Source organism: Panthera pardus, unplaced genomic scaffold (genome assembly GCF_024362965.1).
Source record: "Panthera pardus isolate Hobbes unplaced genomic scaffold, ASM2436296v1 HiC_scaffold_24, whole genome shotgun sequence".
NCBI lineage: Eukaryota > Metazoa > Chordata > Mammalia > Carnivora > Felidae > Panthera > Panthera pardus.
In genome coordinates this window covers 1,230,830-1,257,801 of record NW_026526810.1, presented here as the reverse complement: position 1 = coordinate 1,257,801, position 26,972 = coordinate 1,230,830, and the positions used below count along the sequence as shown (strand labels likewise).

The window sequence follows — 26,972 nt, the reverse complement described above, 5'->3', positions numbered from 1 at the left end:
GGCCAGTGTGCCACTGCCTTGGGCATGAGGACAGTGCAACTAGCAGTCTGGCAATTAGCCAAAGGTCAACACACGTAGAATCGTTTATTAACACTGACAGGAATATTAGACAGTAATGTGAGCCACACGTCAGAGAGAATGGTCCCACTAGGTGCTTATATAAGAGAAAGAAAGGAGAGTGGTCACTGTTCTTGGCCAAGATTTCAAAGAAGAGATGGGATGCCAGCTTTGCCTTCAAGATGAGATAGATAGGCTGAGACGTCAAGGATGACTTTACTAGCATTTTACGAGGCGTGAGCAATTTTATCCAAAGGAAATAAGATAATGGACTGAGCAGTGGAAAGATATATATAGCAACCCTGACTGACCCCTTGCAGGGACACCTGCCACTAGCAATTTATCTTCTCTATCTATCCCCTTTCCTCCCTCCTGCCCTCCCTCCCTCCCTCCCCTCTTCCTTCCCTCCCTCCTTCCCCCGTCTCTCCTTCCTTCCTTCCCTCCCCCTTCCTTCCCTTCCTTCTGCCTCCCTCCCTCCCCCTTCCTTCCCTCCCTCCTTCCTCTTTCCCTCTCTCCCTCATTCCTCCCTCCCTCCCCTCTTCCTTCCCTCCCTCCCCTCTTCCTTCCCTCCCTCCTTTCTTCCTCCTTCCCCCCTTCCTTCCTTCCCTCTTTCTCTCTTTACTTTCTTTCCTTTTTTTCTTTATATCTTTCCCTACTTTTTTCTCCCAAATTTTCTTTTATCTTTTTAGATTAAAAACATTTTAATATCATTTTTCTCACTAAAATAATCATTTATGGCATATGTATATATAAATAATATTATAATATATAATATAATATAATATAATATAATATAATATAATATAATATAATATAATATATAGTAGAAAATGTAGAATCCATGGAGGATCTCTCACTTGTTCAGGGAACTCCAAGGCCAGGGTGGAAAGTGTCAAACATCACTTCTACTCACACTCTCTTGGTCACTATTTTAAGTCACTCTATTCTTACTGTTGAAATGTAACCAAAGTCAGACTGTAGGAGCATATATTTCGTATGATCCCATGTTTAGCAACTGTTTTTTTACAAACTCATTTCTCAAGCTTATTTCTTCCTTATGAATTTAGTTTCCTCCTTACAGAAGTATACACATTAGTCGTTCCTTCAGTGATGATCCATGTGTGGGAAAATGTATTTATTTTGCCCTCATTTACAAAAAATAAAGGTTGTTTTTTTTTATGTTTTAGTCTGTAATTGCAGCTTGGGGTTTGTTTTCCCTCAGCATTCTGAAGACATTAATTCATTGTTTGGTGTTGTTTGGGTTTTTTCTGGCTAGGTGTAACATTGCCATCACTTTTTAAACTTTTTAAAATTAAATTTTGTAGTTTGGAGTAGATTTAGGTTTATAGAAAAGCTGCCAGGATATCTCAGAGTTCCTTTACCTAGTTCCCTGCTTTATTTGTGTTTTAATGGGAAATCTGTTGCTTTACATGTCATTCATTTAAGGGCAATATGTCTTTTCTTTCCCGATTTCTCTTATTTGCTCTTTCTTTCTTGGTATTCATCCTGACGTGCATAATTTTGGATTTCATTTTGTTTCTTAAATTTTCCTGCTTTCCAGAGTATTTCTTCAATTTGAGAGCCACCATCTTCCAACTATTATGTTTTTGAAGATTGCCCCTTACCGATTTAACCTAAACCCCCCTGTATACATCTATCTTCTTGTTTATGAATTCTCTGTTTAACTGTGTCTTTTGTGTTGTTGAACTGTTCCATCGAGCTGTTTATTGTATATTTTTTCTTCTAGGGGTAATCTGTTCAATTTCCACATTTGCCTTTTTTTTTTTTTTCCAAAAGAATATAATTCTTTCATTATGCTTCCGGAACTTATTCTAATCCCTTAATCATTTAAAAAAATTTAATGTTTACTTATTTTTGAGAGAGAGACAGAGTACAAGCAGAGGAGGGGCAGAGAGAGAGGGAGACACAGAATCCGAAGCAGGCTCAAGGCTCTGAGCTGTCAGCACAGAGCCCAATGTGGGGCTCCAACTCAGGATCGGTGAGATCATGACCTGAGCCAAAGTCAGACACGACAGCTGAGCCACCCAGCTGCTCCTGCTAATTATTTTATCTTATTTTATTTTTTTAGTGTTTATTTATTTTTGAGAGAGAGAGAGAGACAGAGTGTGAGTGGGGGAGGAGCAGAGAAAGAGGGAGACACAGAATCTGAAACAGGCTCCAGGCTTCTAGGTGTCAGCACAGAGCCCGCTGTGGAGCTAGAACTCGGGACCAGAGATATCATGACCTAGGCCCAAGCAGTCGCCCAACAGGCTGAGCCACCCAGGTGTCCCAGCCCGCTTATCATTTTAAATATCCTTATTCTGTAGCCTCTTCCCAGATCGTCATATTATTTCAGGTTTGTGGATATCTGCTTATGCTGCTTTTTTATTGCTGCTGATTCTTGCTTAAAGTGAATTAATTATTTCCTTACGTGATCTGTAATTTTGTATTGGCATGCACCTTGGGCAGGCTATATCCTTCACCTCCTCCAATGGGAGCTCCATGTACTTAGGCTTTTGAAAGAATATCTACATGGTCATTTTATGTTTGTTTCTCATGAGGGCCTCAGGGTTTCAGCAACCAGAATCATTCTGTTTATACTCAAAGTACAATTTGGGGGGCCCAAATCTTTCATGTTATCTGTATTCTTTATTCATCAAGTTGTTCCCCCTTTCAGTAATTGAGCTTTCCAATTATTACTTTGTTAACATTACTTTCTTAAATTTAAGCCTCTATTTCTTGTTTTTATTTTTGAATTTCATATATGCCCTATCGAGTCACCCTGTAAATGATCAATGATTCTGATTTGGATTTCTTTTCCAATTCATACATCATTTTTATTTGTATTAGTTGTAACATCGTTTTTACATTGACAAGATTTATAACATTTATATTCTGTTTTATAAACATCACTTCCAGATCAGCCTTATATATTTAACGTAGCTCTATGCTCATCAACATTTTTCTGACCATGTCTTTCTCATTTCTGAGATCTTTATTCTGTTTCATCTTTGAGTTGCTTAGACTTTCTCACACAAAGGCCTCCCCTAGCCCAACCTTCACATCTGTAAGGAAAACACATAGCTTTAGGTTTCTTGAGGTCTTGCGTGTTTTCTGATGTCTTTCTTTTGCAAAATCTCTTGGCTTTTTATAAAATGCAAAATTATAAGCCCTCCTAGTGGTTGAGTTGCTTTTGTGCTTTGGTCAAATATAAGTTTTATACTTTGGTCAAAAATAAATTGGATAGATTATTAAAATTAGTTGGTAGATTATTAAATCTACCTGTATGGATAGATTTCTGAATTCTCGGTCCTATTTTGTTGATCTGTGTGTCTATCACTCTGCCAGAAGCATACAGTCTTGATTAGCTATAGCTATACAATATGTCCTGAAATTGAATGGAGTGATTCCTCCTTCCTACTTTATTTTTGTTTTCAAAATTGTTTTAGCTGTTTCCTTGGCCTTTCCACACGGATTTTTGCATTACATTTTCTATATCCACAGAAGTATTTTTGGAATTTTGATAAGACTGCATTATGTTTGTGTGTCATTTCAGGGAAAATTGCCATCTTTGCAATGTTGAGTCCTCTAAGCCATGTCCATTCCTCCATTTATTAAATCTTCTTGGATTTCTGTCATCAGCTTTTTGCATTTCTTAGCATACAAGTCTGGGATGTGTTTTGTTCTATTAACGCCTAGATGTTTCAGTTTTGTTTAGTGGTTATAAAAGTCTGGTGATTTTAAAATGTTCATTGTTACTACTATAGTTGATTTTTGTATGTTGATATTGTTACCTATGACCTCATGACCTCACTTATAGTTCCAGAGGTTATTTTTTGCTTCTTTCATAGTTTTTGTTTTTGTACATTCCCCAAATGGGAGATAGTTACATTTCTCGCTTTCCTACCTGTACACCTTTATAGTCTCTCCCTGCCTCACTGAGCTGACTAAAGATTCTACCACTCTGTTGAAAGGCAATGATGACATTAGACATCTTGACTTGTTCCTAATCATAGGAAAGAGCATTCAGTTTTTCACTGTTAAGTATAATAGATGTAGGTTTTCATATGAGTTCTTTATCAAGGCCAGGAAGTCCCCCTTTATGACTATCTATTCTTGGAGTTCTCCCTAAACAGGTGTTTAATTTTGTCAGATGATTTTTCTGCATAAATTTATATGATCGTGTGATTTTCTTCATTAGTCTATTAATGTATGGCTTCCACTGATTGATTTTTTTAATATTGAACCCGTCTTGAATCCCTGGAATTAACTCTACTGGGTCAGGGTGTGTCATTCTTTTTTTATATAATGCTGAACTCAATTTGCTAATAGTTTGTTAAGGATTTATATTCATAATGGATATTTGTCTGTAGTTTTCTTTCTTTCTTTTCAGTGTCTTTATCTAATTTTAGTATCAGGGTAATACTTGACTCATAAATGAATAGGAAGGGTTCTCTCTCGTCTTATTTTCTGGAAAAGATTGTGTAGAATTGGTGTTAATTCTTTTTTAATCATGTTGTAGAATTCTCCAGTGAAAATATCTGGGCCTAGGCTTAGAGATTTCTTTTTTGAGAGTTTTAAATTATAAATTCAATTTTCTTAATAGTTATGGAGCTATTCAAGTGAACTATTTCATAGTAGGTGAATTGTTGTAGTTTTTACTTTTTGAGGAATTGGTCCATACAATCTACATTGTCAAATTTATGTGCATAGAGTTTTTTGTGGTATTCCCTTATCCTTTCGATGGCTGCAGAGTCTGAAGTGATAGTCCTCTTTCATTTTTGATATTGGTATTTAGTGCTTCCTTGTTCTTTTCTTTGTTAGGCTTGTTAGAGGTTAGTCAATTTTATAGATTTTTTTCCAAACAGTCAGCTCTTTTTCTCATTGATTTTCCCTATTGTTTTTCTGTTTCAATTACATTGGTTTCTATTTCTTTATTATTTCTGTCCTTGTTTTCTACCTGCTTTGGGTTTATTTTGCACTTATAGTTTCTACTTCCTGAGATAGTAGTAGATTTTTGATTTTAGACTTTTCTAAGGTAAGCATTTACTGCTATAAATTTCCCTCTCACCATGGCTCTATGTCTCACAGATTTTGATAGGTTATATTTGCAATTTCATTCAATTTAATGTATTTTTTTTTCTTTCCCTTGAAATATCCTATTTGACCTTCTGCATTATTTAGTGGTGTTTTTACTTACATTCCAAGTGTTTGGGAACTTTCCTTTTGTCTTTCTGTTTTCAATTTCTGGCTTAATTCCGTTGTGGTCAGTTAATACACTCTGTACAATTTTGCTCCTTTTAAATTTATTGAGCTTTATGTAGAGTTGAGGATATGTTCCATATGGGTATATATTCCATGTGCATTGGAAAGGAATATGTGTTCTGCTGTTTAGGGGTGAAGTATTTTATTAATGTCAGTTATAGCTTGTTGGTTGATAGTGTTGTTGCTGATTTTCTGACTAGTTGTTTAGTCAGCCATTGAGAAAGGAATTTTGGAGTCTTGAGCTATAATTATAGATTTGTTTAATTCTCCTTTCAGTTCTATCAGTTACTGCTTCACATATTTATGCAACTTTGTTTGGTGTATACACATTTTTATGGACATTTTTATCATCATATACCCCTATGCCCATGGTTATTTCCTTTACTCTGACAGCACCTTATCTGATATTAATAGAGCCACTCCTACTTTTTTTTTATTAATGTTTGTATGGAATATCTTTTCCATTCTTTCACTTACAGTGTACCTATGTCATTATACTTTAAGTGATTTATTATAGACAGCATATGGTTTCATCACATTTTTAATCCACTCTGACAATCTCGCTTAATTGGTGTATTTCAACATTTACATTTAATGTTATTGGTATGTTAGGGCTAAGATTTCCATTTATTGTTTCTCTATTTGTACTTTCTCTCTTTTTTTTATCTCTGTTTTCTTTCTCCTGTCTTCTGTGAATGGATATTTTTTAGAATTCCATTTTAATTTATCTATAGGTGCTTGAGTGTATCTCTATGTATAACATTTTTTGTTCTGAAAATACGACATTATATACACACAAATTGTTATGATCAACTGGTGTCACATTATTACCAGTTCAAGCAAACTGTACAAAACTTACCTCCCTGTACCTTCTTTGCCCCCCATTTGTCATATAATGATCTTCAATATTTATATAATACAAGGAGAACATGTCACACAAGTTGACAATGTTATGTTGTCAAACAAAGAGGAAAAGAGAAACCTTTTGTATTTATCCATATTTTTCCTCTTTTGATGTTCTTTCCTTATTCCTCATGTTCTAAAATTTCTTCTTTTATTATTTTATTTCTGTTTAGAGTATTCCCTTTAGCCATTCTTACAGGGTGGGTCTGTCATCAACAGATTCTCAAAACTTTACTTCCTATAAGAATGCCTTTAATTTTCCCTTCATTGTTGGAATTTTTTTTTTTCTGATGTCAGCATTCTAGGCTGATAGTTCTTTTCTTTCAGCCTTGAAGAATGAGTGTGCCATTTTCTTCTAGTGTCTATGGTTTCTGAAGAGAACTCTGCTGCCATTCAAATATTTTTTTTTTCTTTAGTGTCATTTCCCTATGTTTCTCACTGCCTCTGAGATTTTTGATGTGCCTTTGTTTTTCAGAAGGTTGGTGGTAATTTGTCTTGGTGTGGATATTTTTGAGTTTATCTGTCTGGGGTTTGTGCAGCTTCTTGTACTTGTAAGCTTATGTCTTTTGCCAAATTTAAGAAATTTTCAACCATTACTTTGAATATATTTTCAGATTTTCTTCTTTTTGAGACTCTGATGGAATGAATGTTAGATCTTTTGTTACAGTGCACAGGGTCTTAGTGTCCTGCTCGTTGGTTTAGTCTATTTTCACTAATGTACAGATTGAGTAATTTCTATTGTTTTATTTTCAAGTCCACCAAATCCTTCCCCTGTCTCTTCGATTCTGCTGTTAAGTCCATCTGCTGAATTTTTTATTCATTTATTTATTTTTATTTTTCAATTTTCAACTTTCCATCTGATTCTCCTTTATGCCTTATATTTCTTTGCAACACTTTCTATTTCTTTGCCATATTTTACATTTCTGTTATTGTACGCTTTGCACTTCTAAAATTTAATTTGATTTTTTTATATTTTGTTTGTATTATATATCATATATACATATATGTGTGTATGTATATATAATTATAATATAATTATATTATAATTATATATCTATAATATATATTATAATATATATTATATAACTATAATATATATTATAATTATATATTATAATATATATTATATAATATATAATTATAATATATATATATCTATCTGTGATTTTCTATTTCTTTACTGAGGCATTATATTTATTTTCATGTATATCCATCATTCTCGGTGGAGCACTTGTGTGATGTCTGCTTTAAAATCCTCACTGGATGATTCTCTGTCATGTTGGTGTTTGTATCTATTGGTTGTCCTGATTCTTGGTGTGATGAATAATTTTATATTGAAACCTTGACATTTTGAATATTATGCTATAAGACTAAGATTTTATTTGAATCTTCTGTTTAAACTGGTCTCCTCTGGCACAACCCAGATAGGAGAAGAAGGGACTTTGTACAGCCAAGTGGGGGTGAAAGTCTAGGTACCCCATTTAGCCACATTGACACCTTGCGTGAGAGGGCCCCTTGTTACTGCTGGGCAGTGGGGAGAGTTTCAGGTCCCCTCTAGGCCTTCACTAATATCACTCTGGGTCACAGGGGAAAGAGGGCCCTTCTGCTGCCCTCCACTGGCATTGGTGGGGTTAGTCTTGTTACTAACAGTTGTGCATGGAAGTCCAGGCTCCCCCATGGCCTCCAGTGGTATTGATGGGTAAGGGACCTCACTACTGGGCACTAGGAATGAAAGCTCTGGCTACCTATTCTACCCACTCTTATGCCTCAGCTTGGGAGAAAGGAAGGGATTGTGGGCACCTTGTTACAGTCTAGTGGGAGTAGAAGTCTAGGCTCCCTGCTTCTCTTGGTGGGATGGGTGTGGGCCCACTGGTTTTTCAGTGGTGTTTGGCTCGAGTCAGGCTAGTATGGTTTAAACTGGTCTTTCTTGATAGACTTCCTCTTCCCTTACCATCTGGCTAGAGAGAACTAGCTCTTGGAGCTCTTTTTTCCACACCTGTTAGTATTTCCACATTGTCAGCTTGTCTAGCTCCAAGTCAGGGATGTAAGGGGCAAAGACAAAAGACAGGGAGATCACCACTGTATTGTCCATTAGTCCTGAGACCTCATCTCGTCAACTTCCTTCCCTCCATATTTCATCCACATTTCAGACTCTTCTTATGTTTGTTTTAAAATATCCAGGATAATTTATGAGGAGGAAAAAAGAGAAGTCTTCTCTGTCTATACAGAAGAGGAAATCCCTCAATATGTAATTTGATTTTCTAATTTATTACAATACTTACCTTTTTTTTGGAAAATAAGTGAGAGACATGAAGTTTTTTAGGTCTTTGCATATATAAATTAAATATATATATGTATGTATAATATCATATATGTATAAAATGTAATTTAACAATATATTATACGCTTATTTTATGTTATATATCTCAGTGACAAAAGAAACCACATTTGTTTGAAATCAGTAAAATCACTAATGTGATAATTATGGTGTAATTAGTATAGAAAATCTTTGAAAGAGAACTCAAATAAAAAGTAATTCCCCCAAAGATGGTCCAAAACATAGATTTTTCTACATACATACTTGCTATATGTTCAATGTGGCAACTGTTTATTGTAGGTCTCAGCACACTGTAGACATTCTATAGAATAATATAGAATGAGCAAACGATGTGGGCCTGATTCACAATAGGCCTGGAAACATTATTAAGGATAAAAAGAATTTAAGAATGTGAAGATTAGTATTTAAAAGAAGAAAATCTCAAAAAGATGAAGCCATCAAAGCAGTCATTCGGTGGAAATGAAGATGAGCTTTTAGAAATGATATATCACATTTTGTTGGATACTGAGGAGTTGGAAATCCATTTTAGATATGAGAATTTGGCTACCTGAACAAAGTCTTGGAAAAACACTTAGTCCAGTGTGTTTGGAGGATCACAACCAGGACAGCCTGACAACTTGGCTGTGGTAGGAAAGGTCCAGGTCCATCAGTGACCAGAGCAGACCCCGCAGTGGAGGCAAGACAGGCCCTCGTTAGGGGAAGACTGACCCTGTCGTTCACTCATGGACTCCTGCCAACAGGACCCTGGAGAGAACATCCCAACCATCAATACCATATTGCCATTAATAAGCAAGAAAGAGTCATTGCAAGTTCCTGCATTTGGAAGTAGCACGATAAAAATGATGCCTCAGAGAAGTTACTAGCCGTGCCAGTCTGAATGGTTTTGCTGTAGTTATAACCCAGGTGTGAACCAACAAATCGCAATGTCCACCCTCCTGCAACACCATGTCTCGGTCTTCTTTCATGTCCAGGGTAGCACGGTGGAATTAACATTTGTTGATTGCTTTTACTTTGCAAGGCACTCTGCTAGATAGCATCTGTGTGCTTTCTGATTCAGTATTCACAACACCTCCTGAGGTGTTATTATTGACATTCTGTGAGACTGAGGGGTTTTCCAAGGTCTCATAGCCAGGATTTAAGCTCAGCCTCTTGACATTGTACAGAATGTCATCTCAGTCCCCGGTAGGGTGACAGTTGAGTCAAGGCAATCAGTTCTTGCTGACTTGAGCTCATGTTACAGTTGGGCAGCTCTTACCTTCCTTTACTCAGCTGCTTTATCACCCACAACTCTGCCTGTAAAATATGATAACAATTTAATGCTGTGGTGCTGTGGAAACATGGTTCATATTTCTTCCCTTTTCTCTCCATTCGGGCAATGTCCCACCAGACCTTCGGTTTAGGAAACTGAGGGCCTGGAGAGCATGGAAGCTGCTCCCATCAGTCAGTAGACAATTAAGAAACTGGACTCTGATTCATTTCCCAAGCTAACATGTAACTGTGCTGCTGATTACCCATTTTCATTGTTTATGGCAAGCCAGGTGGATGAACGGCTCTGCCTGATTTATGAAGTGCTTGCCTTCTATAAATCACAGAGTAGAAACCCAGCACGCTGTTAATCCTAATTGGTTAAGTCCTAAGTAGGGAGTGATTAGAAAGTCTTCAGGAAAGAAGGTACCTCATGCAAATGAGGTAGATACACCGTTCCTTGGGAGGAAATATCCCCTGCTCACAATATGTGGTCAAGGTTTGTTGTCCATTCCTGCTACCTCTTACTGGTCAACCCCTGCTGATCTTCCATTTGTGAATAAACTAACATAAAAGGGAGAGAAGGCAGATGATGGGAAGCACAAGCACAGTAGAAAAGGAATGCTGTCTGCCTACTTACTTACTCCCTCCTTTATTAATTTCAACCTGGATTAATTGTCTAACTCCAATAAACCATCCATCATAATGAAGGAGAACTAATGCACGGACTCAGAGTGCTGTGAGTTACAGTGAGAAACATTAAAGCTTCTGGTCTCCGCTACCTGAATTCCAATTCCACTCTTCCCTGGGCATAGTTGACATGACATTCTCTGATACTCGGTGACACCCTTCTCAGATGTTTCACTTTGAGCCCAAAAGACCTTAGAGATCTTAAATATGTGAAGTTGTCCACCTCTTCTGACTGGAAGTCTTCTGATTGGACTTAGAAATGCAGATTCTTCTTGCAAAGGAGGAAGGGAACCCAAAGATTTTATGTGATTTCCTCCCCGCATCTCAAAATAATGGTGGAGGACACAGAAAACTGTGCCTGAAACATATTTAGAAGAACAGGGAGTGTTGAGATTACAACTCCTAGAGGATAACTTTCATTCTTCCTTTCCAATCACTTGTAAACGCTCCTTGTAACTTCTCTTTTCATTTCCCTCTCTTTTCTCCCCACCTCCCTCTCTCCTTCCCTTCCCTTCTGTATTCTTCATCCCTTTTTCCTTCCTTCCCTTCCTCTCCTTCCTTTCTTCTCCCATTTCCTGGGAACCCATGGCAGATGCAGCAGCAGCAGGAGCAGCGTCACTTCAGAACTGGATGATGAGCCCCCCTGCATGGAGGAGATTGATTACAGTACAGACAACAGCTCAGACCAGGAAGGAAGCTTCTCTGAGCTGGACCGGCAGATCCAGGAGTGTGCTTTCAACAAGGATGAGGGAGGGGAAGAGGAGGAGGGGTCAGGACAGGGAAGAAAAGCCATCCCATAGCCCCAGGGTTGTAGTGAGTTCCAAGTCCCTAACCATTGGACTAGCGGCTAAGTAGTTTCTTCACCATCAGAAACTACAGTGTTGATGCAAAAAACCAGCCCACGTGAGCTCAGCAACCTATTTCCAGATTTTGTTCTAGTGTCACTATGCATAGAGACTGGTTACTTCATAATTATACCATTTTACAGACATAGTTAGGTGGCCTTTGGAGCCCTTGCATGCTGCCATTATGCTAGAATGGGCTGCTTTCAGGATTACCATGGATCCTCTCAACACTATTTTGCGCTCCTCTCCATTCCTATGCTTGAAGTCGGAGCAGACTGGAAGGAGGAGTTGAGGCTACTTTTTGGCTTCTCAGCCAGATTTCTATGTGGTTGTTTAAGTTGTTCTAAATATGAGTATTACCTCCTATTGTTGTCTTCCTACTATAGCATCTGAGCTCCTCAGCACAAATTGTGAGCCCTACTGAGACTTCTGAGAGTCCTAGCAGCATATTTAGTTTCTGAATTATTGAACACGAAAGGCTGACCAACCAAAAATTTGCAAGCATCATGCTTGGTCTGTTTTGACAGTACATATTTTACAGATCCAGTATAAACCAGGAGCCGTCCTAGGTTCTAAGGGAGAAGGCACAATACTGAATAAGACATGGCCAATGGTTTCTACAAACTTGAAAATCCTATGAATTCAGGCCACTAACCATAATGCTGGGAGGCAGCAAGCCATACTGGAAAAGTCATTCACTTCAGGCTCAGACAGATGTGGCTCACATCTTGAATCTGGCAGTCACTTCTTATGAGAACTAAGGCAACCGATTAAATTTCCCCAAACCTCAGTTTTCTTATACATACAATTGAGATGAACATGTCTATATCATATCTGTATCATAAAGTTATCATAAAGATGAAACAAGATAGTATATAATAATATAAAAGATTGGCACATGGCAGGCACTCAACAATGTTGGCTTCTTTTCCTCCATAGTACAAGTAGAACATTCTGTATGAGTCCTTTCACAGTTACACAAAACATTACTTAAAGTCACATGGTTGGAAAGTACTCCCTCTTCCTGGAGGGGATTGGGAAGGAGGTTACATAGGAGCAGAGTGTAGGAGGTTGGAATGTCATAGAATAAGTGAAATGGAGCAAGAGCCTTCAGCACGCAGAGGCAAATAGATTAGAGATTTAGACGACGACATGTACAGGGCCCATGCAGAAAGGATGAGAAGGGGCATGGAAGACAGGTACTGAATGACAGATAAGATGGAGAAAATATGGTAGATCAAACTTACATTTGTCCAGATGCCATATATATATTTAGTTATGGTTAGGTTTGGCTCTGAGAGATGGAAAATCCAAAATTGCAGTAGCTTTTGTAAAACAGAAGTCTATTTCTCTTTTGTGTGGTTTCCATATAGAGGTAGGCCAGAGCTGGTATCATAAGTACATGGTGTCCAGCACTCAACTTGTATGGGCTTCCAGGTCTGCTGTGTGTTGGTTGGTTTTACTCTTAATCTAAGATGGCTGCTAAAGCGTCAGCCTTTGTATCTACATGTCAGCCGGCAATAAGAAAGATAGAAAAAGAAGAACACAGTCTCTGTATTTCAAAAGCCATGCATTATGCTTCTCCTTAATCCCACCATCTAGAAAGAGGTCCTATGACTGCAGGTAGCTGCAAGAGAGGTTGGAAAATATAGTCTTTATTTGAGGTGGGCCTAGGGAAAAGGAAATAATACAAACTGGAGATCAAATACTGCCAAATACTTTCCTTGATAAACCAATCACCACCAAGAGATTTGGGAAACAATCATCTCAGAAAAAACTCATAGCAACCCTCTAGACCAGCAGAAAACCACACAGTAAAACTTTGCCATAATGTAGCCCCAAGGCATAGGAGAAAGTCATGTGTGCTATGATTTAAGGAGCTGATGTTATTATTATTAGTAGTAGTAGTAGTATTACCACTACTATTATTATTTACAGTCTCTTCTTTTTCCAACTCCTTTCCAAATTTCTTTGCTATAGTTCAGAAATCCTATATCCATTCTTTGCACTAAGACACTCAGATGTCTATAACATATATAAGATGTTTAAGGGAAATAACAAAGACATTGAATTCAAATCCCAGATAACAGCAGTCCTGAACTTCTCTCATAAACCTTTCCACTCTTAAATAGAAGATAACATAAAGTTTCTGTTCTTTCCTTGCTTTGAGGAGTCAAGAAGATAGTTTTGCTGAAAATGTAACTGTCAGGAAGGACAGATATAATACTAACTCATCATCACCACTTTGTTCCCCAGCTCAAATTAGTTTATGGGATGAGCTTCTCATTACCTGATAGGTTTCTGAGAAGAAAGTGATCAGGACATTGTAAATTTCTATGTAGCATGTTTGGGGAAAGCCAGGGACATGGAACATGTGGTTCGTCTATGTAACAAACATATATTGAACACCTATTATGTGTCCTGTACTTTACTAACCTCTAAGGATGCAGAGAAAAGGACCCACTCTGCTTGCAAGTTGTTTGCAGTTCAGTGGGAAAGATGAGCAATACGCACTTTAATACAGTGGCACATGCCTTTGTGAAGCTTGTGTTGGTAGACAATGTTGGAATCACCAAATCTAATGGAGCAGCAGTGGTGGGAAACATTACCAAGATGTGATAATTGAAGTGATTCTTGAAGGATGTACAAGGGTTTTCAGGTAAAAAGGAGAAGAAGCATGCTAAGAAGTAGAAAGAGATTGTGCAAAAGCCCTGTGTTGGGGTTACAGCTTGAAATAAAATGATGAGCGTGACCAGTTTAAAAGATGTGTTTGCATGCGGGTAAGGGAAGGGAGTGACAAGAGATGAAATTAAGATTGGCATCGAGATGATCAAGCAACATTTGACGTGCCTTGATGGAAAAGTTGAATTTTATTCTGAACGTGCTGGCAGAGACAAGGAATGTTCCGCAGAAGCATGCCCAGGAGTGATGTCCGCAGGCATGCATCAGTACCACTGCATAAGTACTTGCTTATGACTGATGGATTGGACACCCTGCTGTGCTGGTAGTTCAATAGCATGAGTACCCTAGGTGTAACATTTCCATATTTGAAGATCAGCAGGTTTGCAGTGAGGTGAGAGATAATGAGTGCAGTTTAGGGCCATGTTGAATACTGGGGGCCCATGTCATGTCCATTTGGAAAGGACTCCTAGAAGCCAGAGGTGCATCAGTAGAAGGAGAGTTGTATCCAGTGAGATAGGGACTATGTGGAAGTCTTGAACAAGTAAGCCCAGGTGCAAGTCAGCTGGGAAGGAGTTTGTAGGGAACAGAGGACCTGGAGAGAGAGCTTACTTCCCTCTCTTGCCACTGGGACTGAAGGCCATTCTGTGTCACACCTCACCAGTTTTCAGTCTGTGGGGGAAGAGAGGACTCACTGGGAAGTCACCTCCAGATAGTCATAGGAGTGGCTCTTCCAGCCTGGCCAGACATGTCTCTTGCTGGCCAAACCACTATGGTGAACTGTTCTGAATACCCTCTTCTACCAAACTCAGAGCGAAACAAGATCACTCAACAATTCCTGGGAGTGGGAGGCTCCATTGGGAAGCAGATGTGGTTCAAAGTGTGCAGGGGTGGGATGAGAGTCTAGAGAAGTGATGTTGGGGCCAGGTCATGGCACAGGTGTCCTGTATCCGTCGTTATCCAGTGCTCTGTCTGGCAGGGGTGTGGGTGGGGATGCTTCAGTTTCCTGGGGGAGCCCTGTGCACTTTCTCTGATGGGGGCAAAGGGGGGTAGCTTGCTTGTTATGTCTTTAGGATAGTCCTATTGAGGGTAGAGAAGCACAATGCTTCTTGAGATCCCATAAGGATCATACTTCCATGATCCCCTAAGGGTGGAATCTACTGGCTGCTCTTGACACTTTCCTGTGATAGAAAACTTCTTAGCTTCATAGTTCCTACAGGAAAAAGATCCCTGCACAACCTGGCCCCAATCTTCTTTACAGACTCAGGTTCCGCTATTATCCAAACTCTTTAGTTTGCCATAGGACACAGCTTTATTTTATCCCATCACACATATACAGTGTGTGTGAACACACACACACACACACACACACACACACACACACACACACCACTTCTTGAGCCACATAGCTCCATAAAAACCCTCTGAATTTTCAAACATGATCACATTTTTCTTCTGTCTCTGATGAGCATCTCCCATTATATCATGCGGGGGTTGTAAGGCCCAGTTCAAATATCACCTTTCTTCTGTAAAGTCTTTCCTAATCACCCAAGCCAAGTTATATAATCTCTCTTCTGTGTCCCTGTTGCACTGTTTAGGCATGCCTTCTAAAGCACGCTTTCTATTTACAATTTTATTTGTGCATTTTTTATAGCCCCACCCCCAGTGGCTGATGGGTGGATTCGTCTAAGACACACACACCTGATATTTTCTTGCTATCTCTCCCTGCATCTAGCATACTTCTTGACACATCGAAGGCAGTCAAATGTGTCTTCCCCCCGCCTCAAACCTGAACACTTAAGGTCTCAGTGAAATCCCATCTATTTCCCTCAAATCCCTTCATTTTCTGTCTCAAATCAGAGTTTGTGTTACAGGAAAGGTAAGTGATTTCACTAAAAGGCTGTCTGCCATGTGCACATCTCAGCCTCCCAAACTGACAGTTGCCACGGAAGACTGTTTCCCATGTGAGGCAAGCTTAAGAAGGAACAGAGTGGCCTCGCCCTGGCCTGTATTGTGCAAATGTTTAGATAGAGCAGAGAAGATATAGGAGCAGAATCTCTAAGAGTCGCCAGTGGCTGCAGTATTCATCCAGGTGCTTTGGACCACAGGCTCACTTCAGTGGGAGCTGGCACATGGCTCCCTGTGCCTCGTGCCAACTTGGCTGCCTGGCCACTTCTTGCAATCTTTTCAGTGAGAATCCAAAAACTCCATCCATTGGCTCCAGTTGCTTCCAGGCCTCCAGAAAAAAAGGATTCAGAGCCACAGGGAACATTTGAAAATAACCTGATTCTTGAGTTACAAGCTCACCTTGAGGGATGCCAACACAAGTAAGGTCGCATTACATCCCTAAGAAGAGGAGTTCTCATGCACAGCTTTTATTTCCCAGCCTGGACAGCCGAGCTGTAGAATCGGTTTCATGTTCCAAGGGGAGCCTCTGCTCTCTGCCAAGAGAAGGAGCGTCCGTGAAATGCCTGCCATAAGTCATCCTTGTTAGGGACTCAGGACAGTGGCCTGCATGGTGGGTCTGAACATTTGCATTGGCATTAGAGTGATAGATTCCCTTAGCCCTGCTGGTCCACCCTGCTCCAGCCCCCTAAAGGCTCCAGTCTTGGAAAGACACAGACACAGTAGCCTGGGTACTCACCATGAGAGCTTTTTTTTTTTTGGGCAAAAATAATTCATTAGGTCTCGAGCGTGCTGCTGTCTTCTCAACAGATGTCCTCTTTTGTTCATGCAGCACTTTGGCTTCATGAGTGCCCAACTGATTCTTGATAAAGAGTGTTGTTTAGAAAAAAGAAAGCGGTAAAAAGACATTTTTGGGTAAAAATGGATTGTATTATGGTCTTTCAGTGCCTAATAAAAAGAATACAATTGCATATGACTTAAAATCATCTACTGCACGCATTTCAACACAACGGGGATGGACTTGAGCTTGAGTTCCCTACCGTACAACACACACACACACACACACACACACACACACAAAATGTAGGTGCAGGGTAAAGCCTATAAACAGAGTGAGTGAGGGAAAATTCATTATCAGACTCATGATTACAAAAGCAGGGCACCGCTAGATAGTGCCTTTGCCCCATACGGCCACACACAAATTGAGATGGAAAACTTTTGGGGAGAAGGTGAGGCCCTCTCATCAGCGTATGGCATAAACTGGTCTTCTAGGATGTATATATTTTGAGCCTGCTTCGGCCACGAAGAAAAATGGATTCAGTTCTCTTTGGAAGAGACTGCATACTTGTGGAAGAATTACCAAATAAACCACATCTGGGTCTCATGACAAGACAGAATAGAGCAATGGATGGGAGCCTGGGACAACTGGTTATTCTGATTAGGAGTTTCTGATGATCTTTTCTAGGGTGAATGGGGTTAAAATGATTTCTTAGCAGCAGACACGTATTACTACCAACCCCCACTCCCCCCCGCCCCCCCCCCCCCCCCCGCCAAATGTTACTAATAATAATGAAGTACAGTTGTTGGGAACAATTCATTTGAGGTATCTGAGTGTGGCTTCATTCTCTGGGGGTCAGGACAAGAAGTGGTGTCGAGGTCAGTTCTGTATACTAGCTGTGGGACAGAGTGAGGGAGCAAACAGACTGACCGCCCTGCTGGCCAGAGTATGGAAGTTGAATGAATGGATGTTCCTTGACAGAATTGTATCAACCGATCCCCACCCATGCCTCAGTCTGAAGAGGAAGTTATTTTAAAAGGTATTTATTAGGGGAGGAAAACCTGTCTTCCTACTCGGCTCATACTCTTTTAAGCTCTCACTACCATTCTGTGTAATAGATGGGCATCATTATTGCCACTTTCTTTTTTCTTAATATTTATTTATTTATTTTTGAGAGAGAGAAGGCGTGGGCGTGTGAGCGGGGGAGGGGCAGAAAGAGGGAGAGAGAGAATCCGAAGCAGGCTCCGTGGTGTCAGCAAAGAGCCCAATACACGGCTCAATCCCATAAACTGAGATCATAACTAAGAGCCAGACGCTGCACTGACCGAGCCACCCAGGCACCCCAGTTGCCAGTTTCAAAGTGAGGTTCAGTTGTACTTAAAGGCACTTTCAGTAGGTGATGGAGCTGATTTCTGCTCCCAGAAAAGTTCTGATTTCCCACTCCATGCTACCGTTAACATGTGCTGAACATGAATACCTTCCATGTACAATAGTCTATGACCACTGCATGTGTAGTCGTGTTACGCTTCACGCGCTAACCCTGTGAGGCAAGCCCTCTTGTTTTCCTTCTTTGACAGGTGAGGTTTCTCAGCATAAGAAGGCAAGCACTTGCCTGTGCTTATGCAGCCAGTAAGTAATAGGACCATGGTTTCAACACAGGCGGTCTGACCCCTGGGTCTGCACTCCAAGGGAAAAGCGGCTCTACAAAGACCCCTGAGGGCTTTCCAGAAGCCACAGAGTAATTCCCTGTCTCCACGAAGGGCGGGATCGTTGTTGTTTTCAATCCTTGATTCAAATACAAATAACTTGTCCTGGACATCCCTGCTTAATGCCCCCCACTCCACCTCAAACGCATAGGTTCAAAGTCACTTCCTCATGATTTCCTCCAAGTTCCTAAACTTGTTCACCTTGACAAGGAGTCTGTGTTTTCTTGCTTTTTTGTGTGTGTCCAACGCACAGCCCAATGTCTGATGAAGGCAGGCACTCAAACCTTCACAAAACACATGAATCCACAAGTCTTGGCCAAGCCTGGCTCTTAGCTTTGGTTTGAACCCACCCGTCCCCTGATCTTTCTTCCTGATTCACTTCTCACCTGGGTTTCAGCAGTGATTTCCCCCACTGCTCTCCTCGCCTGTGATTTTGCCTCCTTTACAGCCCTTCTCTGTGCAGCCAGATGATATTTGGAATGAGCATTTGTTTCCATTTCTGCTGCTTACAATCTTTTGGTGGCCTCCCACGGTCCCAAGGATAAAATGCAAATGGAAGCCAGTATTTGAGCCCTTAGGGATCCAGCCACTGGCTAACTTTCTGGTCTCCTGTCTTAACACAAGCCCCTACCAAAGTCATAAAACAACAGTTTCAGTTTCTGGAAAGCACTTTACTCTTTTGCTCTCTCTGCTTCCACCTCTGTGCCTTATTCTATTTATCATATCCTATATGTATCCTCCTCCCTGTAGTCTTCCCTTACCTGACTCTTATGTAGAAACCGCATCATAGCTTTGGCTGCGTGGTATTACCTAAAGGTTTGTCTATCTCTCCCCACCCCCCCACACTCCCCGCCACTGCCCCACATCAGACTTTGCAGTTTTTGGAGAAGAGAGATGATGGTGTTCACTGCTATATGCTGAGGGCCTAGCACTGTGTCCAAGACAAGACGGCCTTCGTTAAGTATGTGTTGAATGACTGAGATCTTAATTTCCATTCCAAAGGTCTCCTGAGAATGACCTCCTACCCGTTGCCTCAGTAACCTATTAAACATGAATAGCGGAGCTGCAGAAAAGTAGGGCACGCCTGTGTCCAGCACAATCAGAGTAGCAAAGAAGCATCCAGGAAACATCTCCCTCAGCTCCTGGTCTGTGATGCCTCCTGCTCTGTAATTTTCCAGAAGCAGCTTCCTTTTTTTTTTTTTTCCTCCAAATGGCCTGTAGAGGTCAGAAAAGGGCCTTGGTTTCAGATCTCCAACTGTCCTCTGCCTGCATTAGCATTCACCCTGGGTGTCTACAATTAGGCAAACTTAGGCGCTGCACATAGGAGCGGAAATGCATTGACTTTAATAAAACAGAGTGTAAAACAACTTTAGATTGACTCCAGCCTTGTTTATTCTTGCACACTTGTAATTCTGGTTCGGTATATTCCCAGTGAAAGAGACCATTGTCCTGGGAACTGAAGCTTTTCCTTTCTCCATCGCTCCTGCAGCCAGTCTGTGGAGGCGAGCTGCACCAGCTCCCTGCTCCTGACTCATAGCAAAAATGTTTTTGTTTCTTAAAGAAAAACAATGACAAATTGGAGTGCTTGTGGGTACAATGAGAGGAGCTCCCACTGTCCTTCTAGACTTTTGGGGTTTTTTCATGAATGTAAGTGCATTCAGAGTCCACAAAAGAAAAAAAAAATTAAATAATAAATATGGAACAGACACTCTGGTGGACACCCATGTTGAAATTTAGGAATTGATGACTTTAGTCCAGAAATTACTTTCTAGTGTATAGGAAAGAGCACTGAACTGGAATTTAAGAACCCAGGATTTGAGGTCCAGCTCTGCAACTTTAATGTGGGATTTGGGGGGAGGGAGAGGATCCTTAATTTCTCTGGGTCTCAGTTTCTCCATCTGAGAGCTGGACTGGCTGAAATCTGAGGTCACCTCTATCTCTCATACTCACTGTGGCTGTGCTGGCCAGTCCATGGAGAAGGCCACCAGGCCTTGGGCTGGCCGCGCTCGCGCACAGAGGGGCAGCTCAAGGTGTCTCACACTAGCGCTCTGTCCGCCCGGGGCCCGAGGCCAGGCCCCGCACAATGATCTTTTCAGAGCCCAGGCCGATGCCGTTGAGATGCTGCCAATGCCCGGCAGAATAAAAGCTTCCGAAATCAGGACTAAAAATAAATAATGAGACAAAGGGACAACATAAACAGGAAGACCTAAAAGTGGGGGAGGGGGATCGAATTGAGTCAGCAACGTTGGGATGGGGGGAGCGGTGGGGAGGAATATGAATTTGCTCTCATCTGTGATCATTGCCCTGCTGGGTAGTTGTGGGGTCACACGTGCTGGGGGAAGTGGCGCTGTCATACCACCCTGGGGAGAGGATGCCCTGCTCAGCAGAGGTGTGGCTGGTTCCAAGGCTCATTTCCTCCCTGCAGCACAGCAAACCTGCCCATTCGACTCCCACTTTGCTGGCTGCTGGAAAAGTGTTCTTTAAGAGTCCTGTCCTGTTGCCTGCCCTCTGCTTCGGCACTGGGCCAGCTGCCCTCATTGACCTTGTCCCTCGGCATTAGGGGGCCAGCTTCCTCTTTACATAAACTCAGGGTTTCAATGCAAATGACTCTGGGGTCTGGTGACTTGGACAGGAAAAGGGTTAGTCAAGGAAAGGGAGCTAATAGATATTAAGTGTGTTTCAAATGCTGACCCCGGGGCTCGGTGCTTGATGCAATGGTCCAGGGACAGAGGAGCAGCTGTGGGGCAAGTCCCGCGTGAGCTCCTCCCCTGCACAATTGTCTACTGTTCTTAGTTCTTCCTCCACCTTGCCAACGGTGGAGAGCCAGAGCAGGTAGAAGCATTATTTAGAGGGTCAGCTCAGTGAAAATGGGGATATGCAGTGTGGGAGTCTTTGGGGTGAACATTAGGGAGCCACTGACTGTCATTAGATGGTGACAGAGATTGGGGCACACTGGCCAAAAAGGAGAGGGAATAAGTGGGAGGGAGGCGGCGTCCCAGGGAAGCCAGAGGCCTAAACCCAAGGAGAATTCAGACCCCATGAGAAATCCTGACTCCTAAAATTCAAAGTGAAGTCTAATGTTTAAGTTTTTTCCTCTTCTGTGAGGTCTTGTTTTAAGCCATCCCCTATGCCCTCAAAGCTTCAGTAAAAGTCGACTTCCCAGAGAGCTGGGTTCTAGTGACACTTTAAGTTAATGGAAGAAGAACTTATTCATTTCAGATAAAAAAAGACTATCGGTAGAGGCTGTCAGAAAATTCAGCGGAAGCTGGGAATCTGAAAATTCATTTTCTAGGGCATTTACAGTTTCTGCACTAGAGCTTGGAAGCCGTTTTACTTGGAAATGAAAATGATGAAAATAATAGTGATAGTAATAGTTACCAAGTTACCAGGAGCACCTACCTTATCCCAGTTCTTGGGCTGAAAGTTTATTATTCACAAAATCCCTGTAAGGTAAGTGACTATCATTATCCCCTATTTTGTAGAGATATTCAATAGTGTGTGCAAAGTAGCTAGGAGAGAAGGCAAGTTAGGCTCTGAGCTGAGTGTGTGTGTTCTTCTGATTTTCTCCCTGGTATCATACCCCCTAAAAGAAAATCATCCTTGGTGGATCATTTGGTGGCAGCTCCTTCCATTCTTCCCTTCCCTTCCCTTCCCTTCCCTTCCCTTCCCTTCCCTTCCCTTCCCTTCCTTCCCTTCTTCCTCCCTCCCTTCCTCCCTTCCTTCCTTCCTTCCTTCCTTCCTTCCTTCCTTCCTTCTTTCTTCCTCCCTCTCTCCCTCCCTCCTCTTCTTTTCTTTTCTTTTCTTTTCCTTTATTTTCTTGTCTTGTCTTGTCTTGTCTTGTCTTGTCTTTTCTTTTCTGTTTCTTGAGGCAAACTTGCTTTCATGCTTCCTTCCTCATATTTAACTAGAGATGAATCTGTAATTTTCAGCATCTTATTTTCAAACTTCGTCAAGACCTATTCTTTCCCTATCTACCTATTAATCTTAATTTTGTTCAGCCTCCTTTCCATATGTCTAGATGAAAATGCTGCGTGACCTTTTGAAGGAATCTCCCAATGGGTTGGTGGTGGTGGATGGTAATGTGCATGTGAAATTCGTGAAGCACTCTCTAAGTCTCCCAAAGCAAATACTGAGAGCAACATTTTTAAAGATAAATAACATGAATTTCAAAGAGCTTAAATGAATATCCTAGAGGAATATGGCCCCATCCCAACAAAATCAGGTTTGGGTTGGGATAAGGAAGGATTTTCCTTATGATATTTGCTGTGGGTCCAGAAATAACTTTTCAGATTCCCATCTATCATGTCTGTGAGTGTTCTGGACAATATGAGATGTTCCCAGTGGCCCTATTCTTATTAGATTTCTATTTTGCAGCCACCCTTGAGTAAGGGTGCTTAAGATTCACTTCAAAATTATATACAGAAATCTATGAGCATCCTACAACCATTACCTAGTTTCAAGTGATACTCAATTTATTAGTCGGGGATCTCAGATCTCCAAATCCTAAACTATCACTACCTCTCAGCTTCACTTAATTTCTATTTACTAATGCTCAAGGGAGCCAGCCAGGTCAGCAAAGCCACTCAGCAAGGAGCAAGAGAAGGAACTTGCCCTCTTCTGTTGGAATTGGATTTCCATATCATTTGGCATAAGTCATTGATATTCCACAAGACAGTTTACCTGAGTCATGCTCCTCTTCTTCTGAATGTTTTTGTTCTTGTTGTTTGGCTAGTTGTTTTCTGATTTTTTTTTTTCTCATATGAAGTGGCTATATGATGACAAGATGAGAGACATTTGACATTTTTAAAGGGCAAGGAAAATCAGGACCCAGAAAGGTAGAAGGAAGTCACATCTCGGGATCATCAATGATTAGCTGCTCACCCCCTGCTGCCATGTGCACACACACAACTTCTTAAGGAAAAACTCTTATATGGATCAAGAGCACAATGGAGCATTCAAGAACACTGATTTGGAGACCACTGTAGACAATAAATTTTTTGTGGTAAGAGGAAGAAGATTGTAAATAGAAATAACCGAGGCAACCTCTCTCATAGTGCCTTGTAATTGGTGTCACAAGACTTTCTGCAAGATAATATGGCCAAGATGGTGTAACAGGGGTCTCCACGTTCACTGGTGGAAGTAACAGTAGGATCAGAGCAGGACCAGAGAGAAGAAGCAAATTAGGGCCCCCTCGCCCATTCCACTGTGGGCCTCAGGGGAAAAGAGCAATGCCATGGATTATGTCAGTAACTGTGTCTTACTTTTATATTGTTGCAAAACAATTACCACAAATGTAGCGATGTAAATCAACATCCATTTATTTCTTCACAGCTCTGCAGTCAGAAATATGGGAGAACTGCATTGGGTTCTCTGCTCAAGGTGCCTCAAAGCTGAAACCCTAGTGTCAGCCAGCCTGGCATCTTATCTGCAGGGTCAAGAATAGAGTCTGCTTCTAAGTTTGGTCAAGAGATTGGCTGAATTAAGTTCCTGTGAGTGTAGGACTGAGATTCCTGTTTCCATGCTAGCTGTTAGATGCTGTTTGTTCTCAGCCCTCATTCCTTAGCAGGTGGACTCTAAAAGCCAGCAATAGTATGTTGGACCTCCTTCACTCTCTGATTTCTTTTGCTGCTACCAGCTGGAGGTAACTCTCTGCTTTTAAAACTCTCTTGTGATTGAGTTAGGCTCACCCTGATAATCTCCCTCTTGTCTTATGATACAACATAATCACAATAGTGAAATCTCACCATATTCACAGTTTCCACCTATGATTAAAAGGGGTTGGGAATTATGCAAGGGCAAGAGTCACTGCTTACCACAAATAGTATTGCTAACAAATATAACATTTCCCATGTGCCAGTAATGGTATAAGCGTTTTACATACATTAACTCTCAGAATTTCACAGCAACCTTATGAGGTAGGTACAATTATTGTCTCCACTTTACAACAGAAGAAGCTGAGGCACAGAGTGTTGGTATAGAATACACAACTACTATGTGGTTGAGCTGAGATTTGAACCCAGACAATATGGCTCCAGGTTTGTGCCAGATTTCTTAACCACAGCTCCATGGATCTATCTAAACAATGTAATCTCTTAGATGAAGTCTTTTCCTTCTCTTATCCAAGCTTGAGTGTGAGCATGAGACCTAAAGCTATTTAGTGGGACAGGACAGGACACAAGTGGAAGGTGGCATAGCATTCATAGTTCAAATGGCCCACGGCCTGAGCTTTAATCAAGGCTTACATGTGACAGGCCTACTTCTCCTGGGCTTCCCATGTTGTGGTCAAAGTCTTAGCTAATTGTAGAGTCTGTGTTTTCCTATAGTTCTCCCTCCTGTACATCCTTCCAGAGCAGTGGATCTAGCAATGAGTGCTGAGGTAGTCAAGGTACAGTGAGGTCTTCATGAAACAGACTTACTACTCTCATACCCCTGGGGCTCTTCTTCCCACCCAAATTGTAGGTCCGAAGGCCTATATGGAAAATCTACTTAATAAACTAAACTGGTGCTTACTCTATGTGGGCTTACTTGAAAGTGTCTGTGCTCAGTTACAAAGGAGGAACTGAGGTAATGTTATAATTTTTCAATCTTCTACCAACTACGTGGCATTATTTTGGCCTAGACATGATATAAATAAAAATCCTTCAAGATTCAACTAATTTAGAATCAGAGACTAGCAGGGGTGCTTGGGTGGCTCAGTCGGTTAAGTGTCTGATTTCAGCTCAGATGGTGATCTCATGGTTCATAAGTTCAAGCCCTGCATCGAGCTCTGCACTGCAGTCTGCTTGGGATTCTCTTTCTCTTCCTCTTTCTCTGCCCCTCCTTGCCCTCAAAATAAATAAGCTTTTAAAAAAAGAATCAGAAATTAGCAAAGGAAAAGGTTAATAAACATTAAACAAAGTTTATTTTTATAAAAGTATTTTATTTTGCAATGCCTTAATATAAGTAATAATATTGCCATTGGAAATTCACCAGTAATATCACAGTGAAAGAATACAGTTCACATAACAAAAGACATAACAAGAAAGCAAAACAAAGAAATGTTTAAAAAGTAGAAAACCAAACAAAAGGCAGAAGACTGACCACATTGAATAATTGTGGTTATAAATGTAAATGCTATAAATTATATCACTAAGTGACATAGAATATCTGCTATGATCAAAAGGGAATCTAAAACTATTTTTCATTCATTATACCCAAACATTCCATTAAAAGATTCTCAATGAAAAAAATGCAGAGAGGAAAGGAGGTAATGGATAAAGATGTCCAGGGAGCCATTACCAAGGAAAAGAGTTGCAAATGGAAAACCTGAAGTCCAAAATGGACTGTGGAGACACAGGGACTGGTTTAGGGAATTGGAAGACGCATTAATCAGTTCATTACCAGAACTGTAAGAGAAGGCCTTGATCATGAGGAGGAGTCATTTTTAGTCCTACTGGGGAAACTTGACCAAAGCACATGAAAGAAAGCAAGACAGAAAGTGCAGAAGGATTCCCACCCAGAGCTCCACTGCTGGAAGGGAGCCATGGACCTATGGTCAGAGAATGGTGGCCATAGTGATGCCATCACAAAGCTGAATGTCAGCAGTGAGGTGGTGTGCCCATCTCCTATTCTTTCTTCTGCCTCCCTTATACACCAGGTGACTTGGAAAACACAATGAGTAGGTTGAAGGGATAACTGTTGGGCTGACTGGGTTTTAACAGGTTAAGGAGAACTGGAAAGATAGTCTCCTTCAGTTGTCTTCATGACACTCATGGGCCTCTACGAGGTAGCCTGTCCCTGTCTGCCTTTCTAGGTTATCTTCAAATATACATGACCCCAAAGCCAGCTTCTCAGCCACAGTACCTATCCACCATCTCCTAAGTCTGCCCTCACAGTATTATCTGCTCAACTTTTCTCACTCTTCTTTCCTCCCTCCAAGACCCGGCTCAGATCTGAATCTCCCATAACTCCTGCTTTCTCTGTTCCTCCATCTATGACCTCTTCTGGCATTTATTATGCAATTAACTATATACTTTCATGCCCTACTAATTGGCCATTTATCTCTTTTACTGTGGTTTGATGTTTCACATGTGTCTGTCATTTCTTAGCAAGTACAGTATTTGCTCCCTGAGAGCAGGGCCATGTCTTTTTATAATACCGTTCATTATTTAGCACCTTCTAATTTCAGTTTGCTTACCTGAATTATTGTCTCACAAAATGCTCCCTGTAAAACTTCAGGTTAAGTATTATTTCCCTCATTGTACAGACTGAGTCAATGAGGCTTAGAGATATTCAAAAGCCTACCCTAAGTCCTATAGCTTATAAGGGGCATAACCAAAATTTGAAACAATGTGAGTGAAACTAAAATCCTCTATTTTCCCCCACTAAATCATGATGTCATCACACCTTTCTGGAGCCATCAGTCTAGATGATGTGCCAAAATAAAATACACATAGCATATACACATACAAAAGAGGATATCCATTAGTGTATTTCAATTTTTATATTTCATTTGCACACAATTTTTACAATTGTAGCAGGGAAATAGAATCCCCAAATTAAATCTAATGCCTAGACAAAGT

The 26,972-nt window shown here is 40.8% G+C and overlaps 1 protein-coding gene across 2 annotated transcripts in view; it reads left to right on the top strand.

Annotated features, from left to right (window-relative positions):
• Positions 1-26,972, top strand: part of AGBL1 (AGBL carboxypeptidase 1) — an 832,432-nt gene that overhangs the window by 737,506 nt on the left and 67,954 nt on the right. Inside the window, exon 23 of one of the 2 annotated variants that reach the window (XM_019460194.2) lies at positions 11,091-14,106. The exons of the other annotated variant lie outside the window; for it this stretch is intronic. Within the exon in view, the coding sequence (XP_019315739.2) occupies positions 11,091-11,298 (208 nt within the window). The 3' untranslated portion in view covers positions 11,299-14,106. Of the gene's footprint in view, positions 1-11,090; positions 14,107-26,972 lie in introns of those variants that run through there. 2 annotated transcript variants of the gene reach the window in all.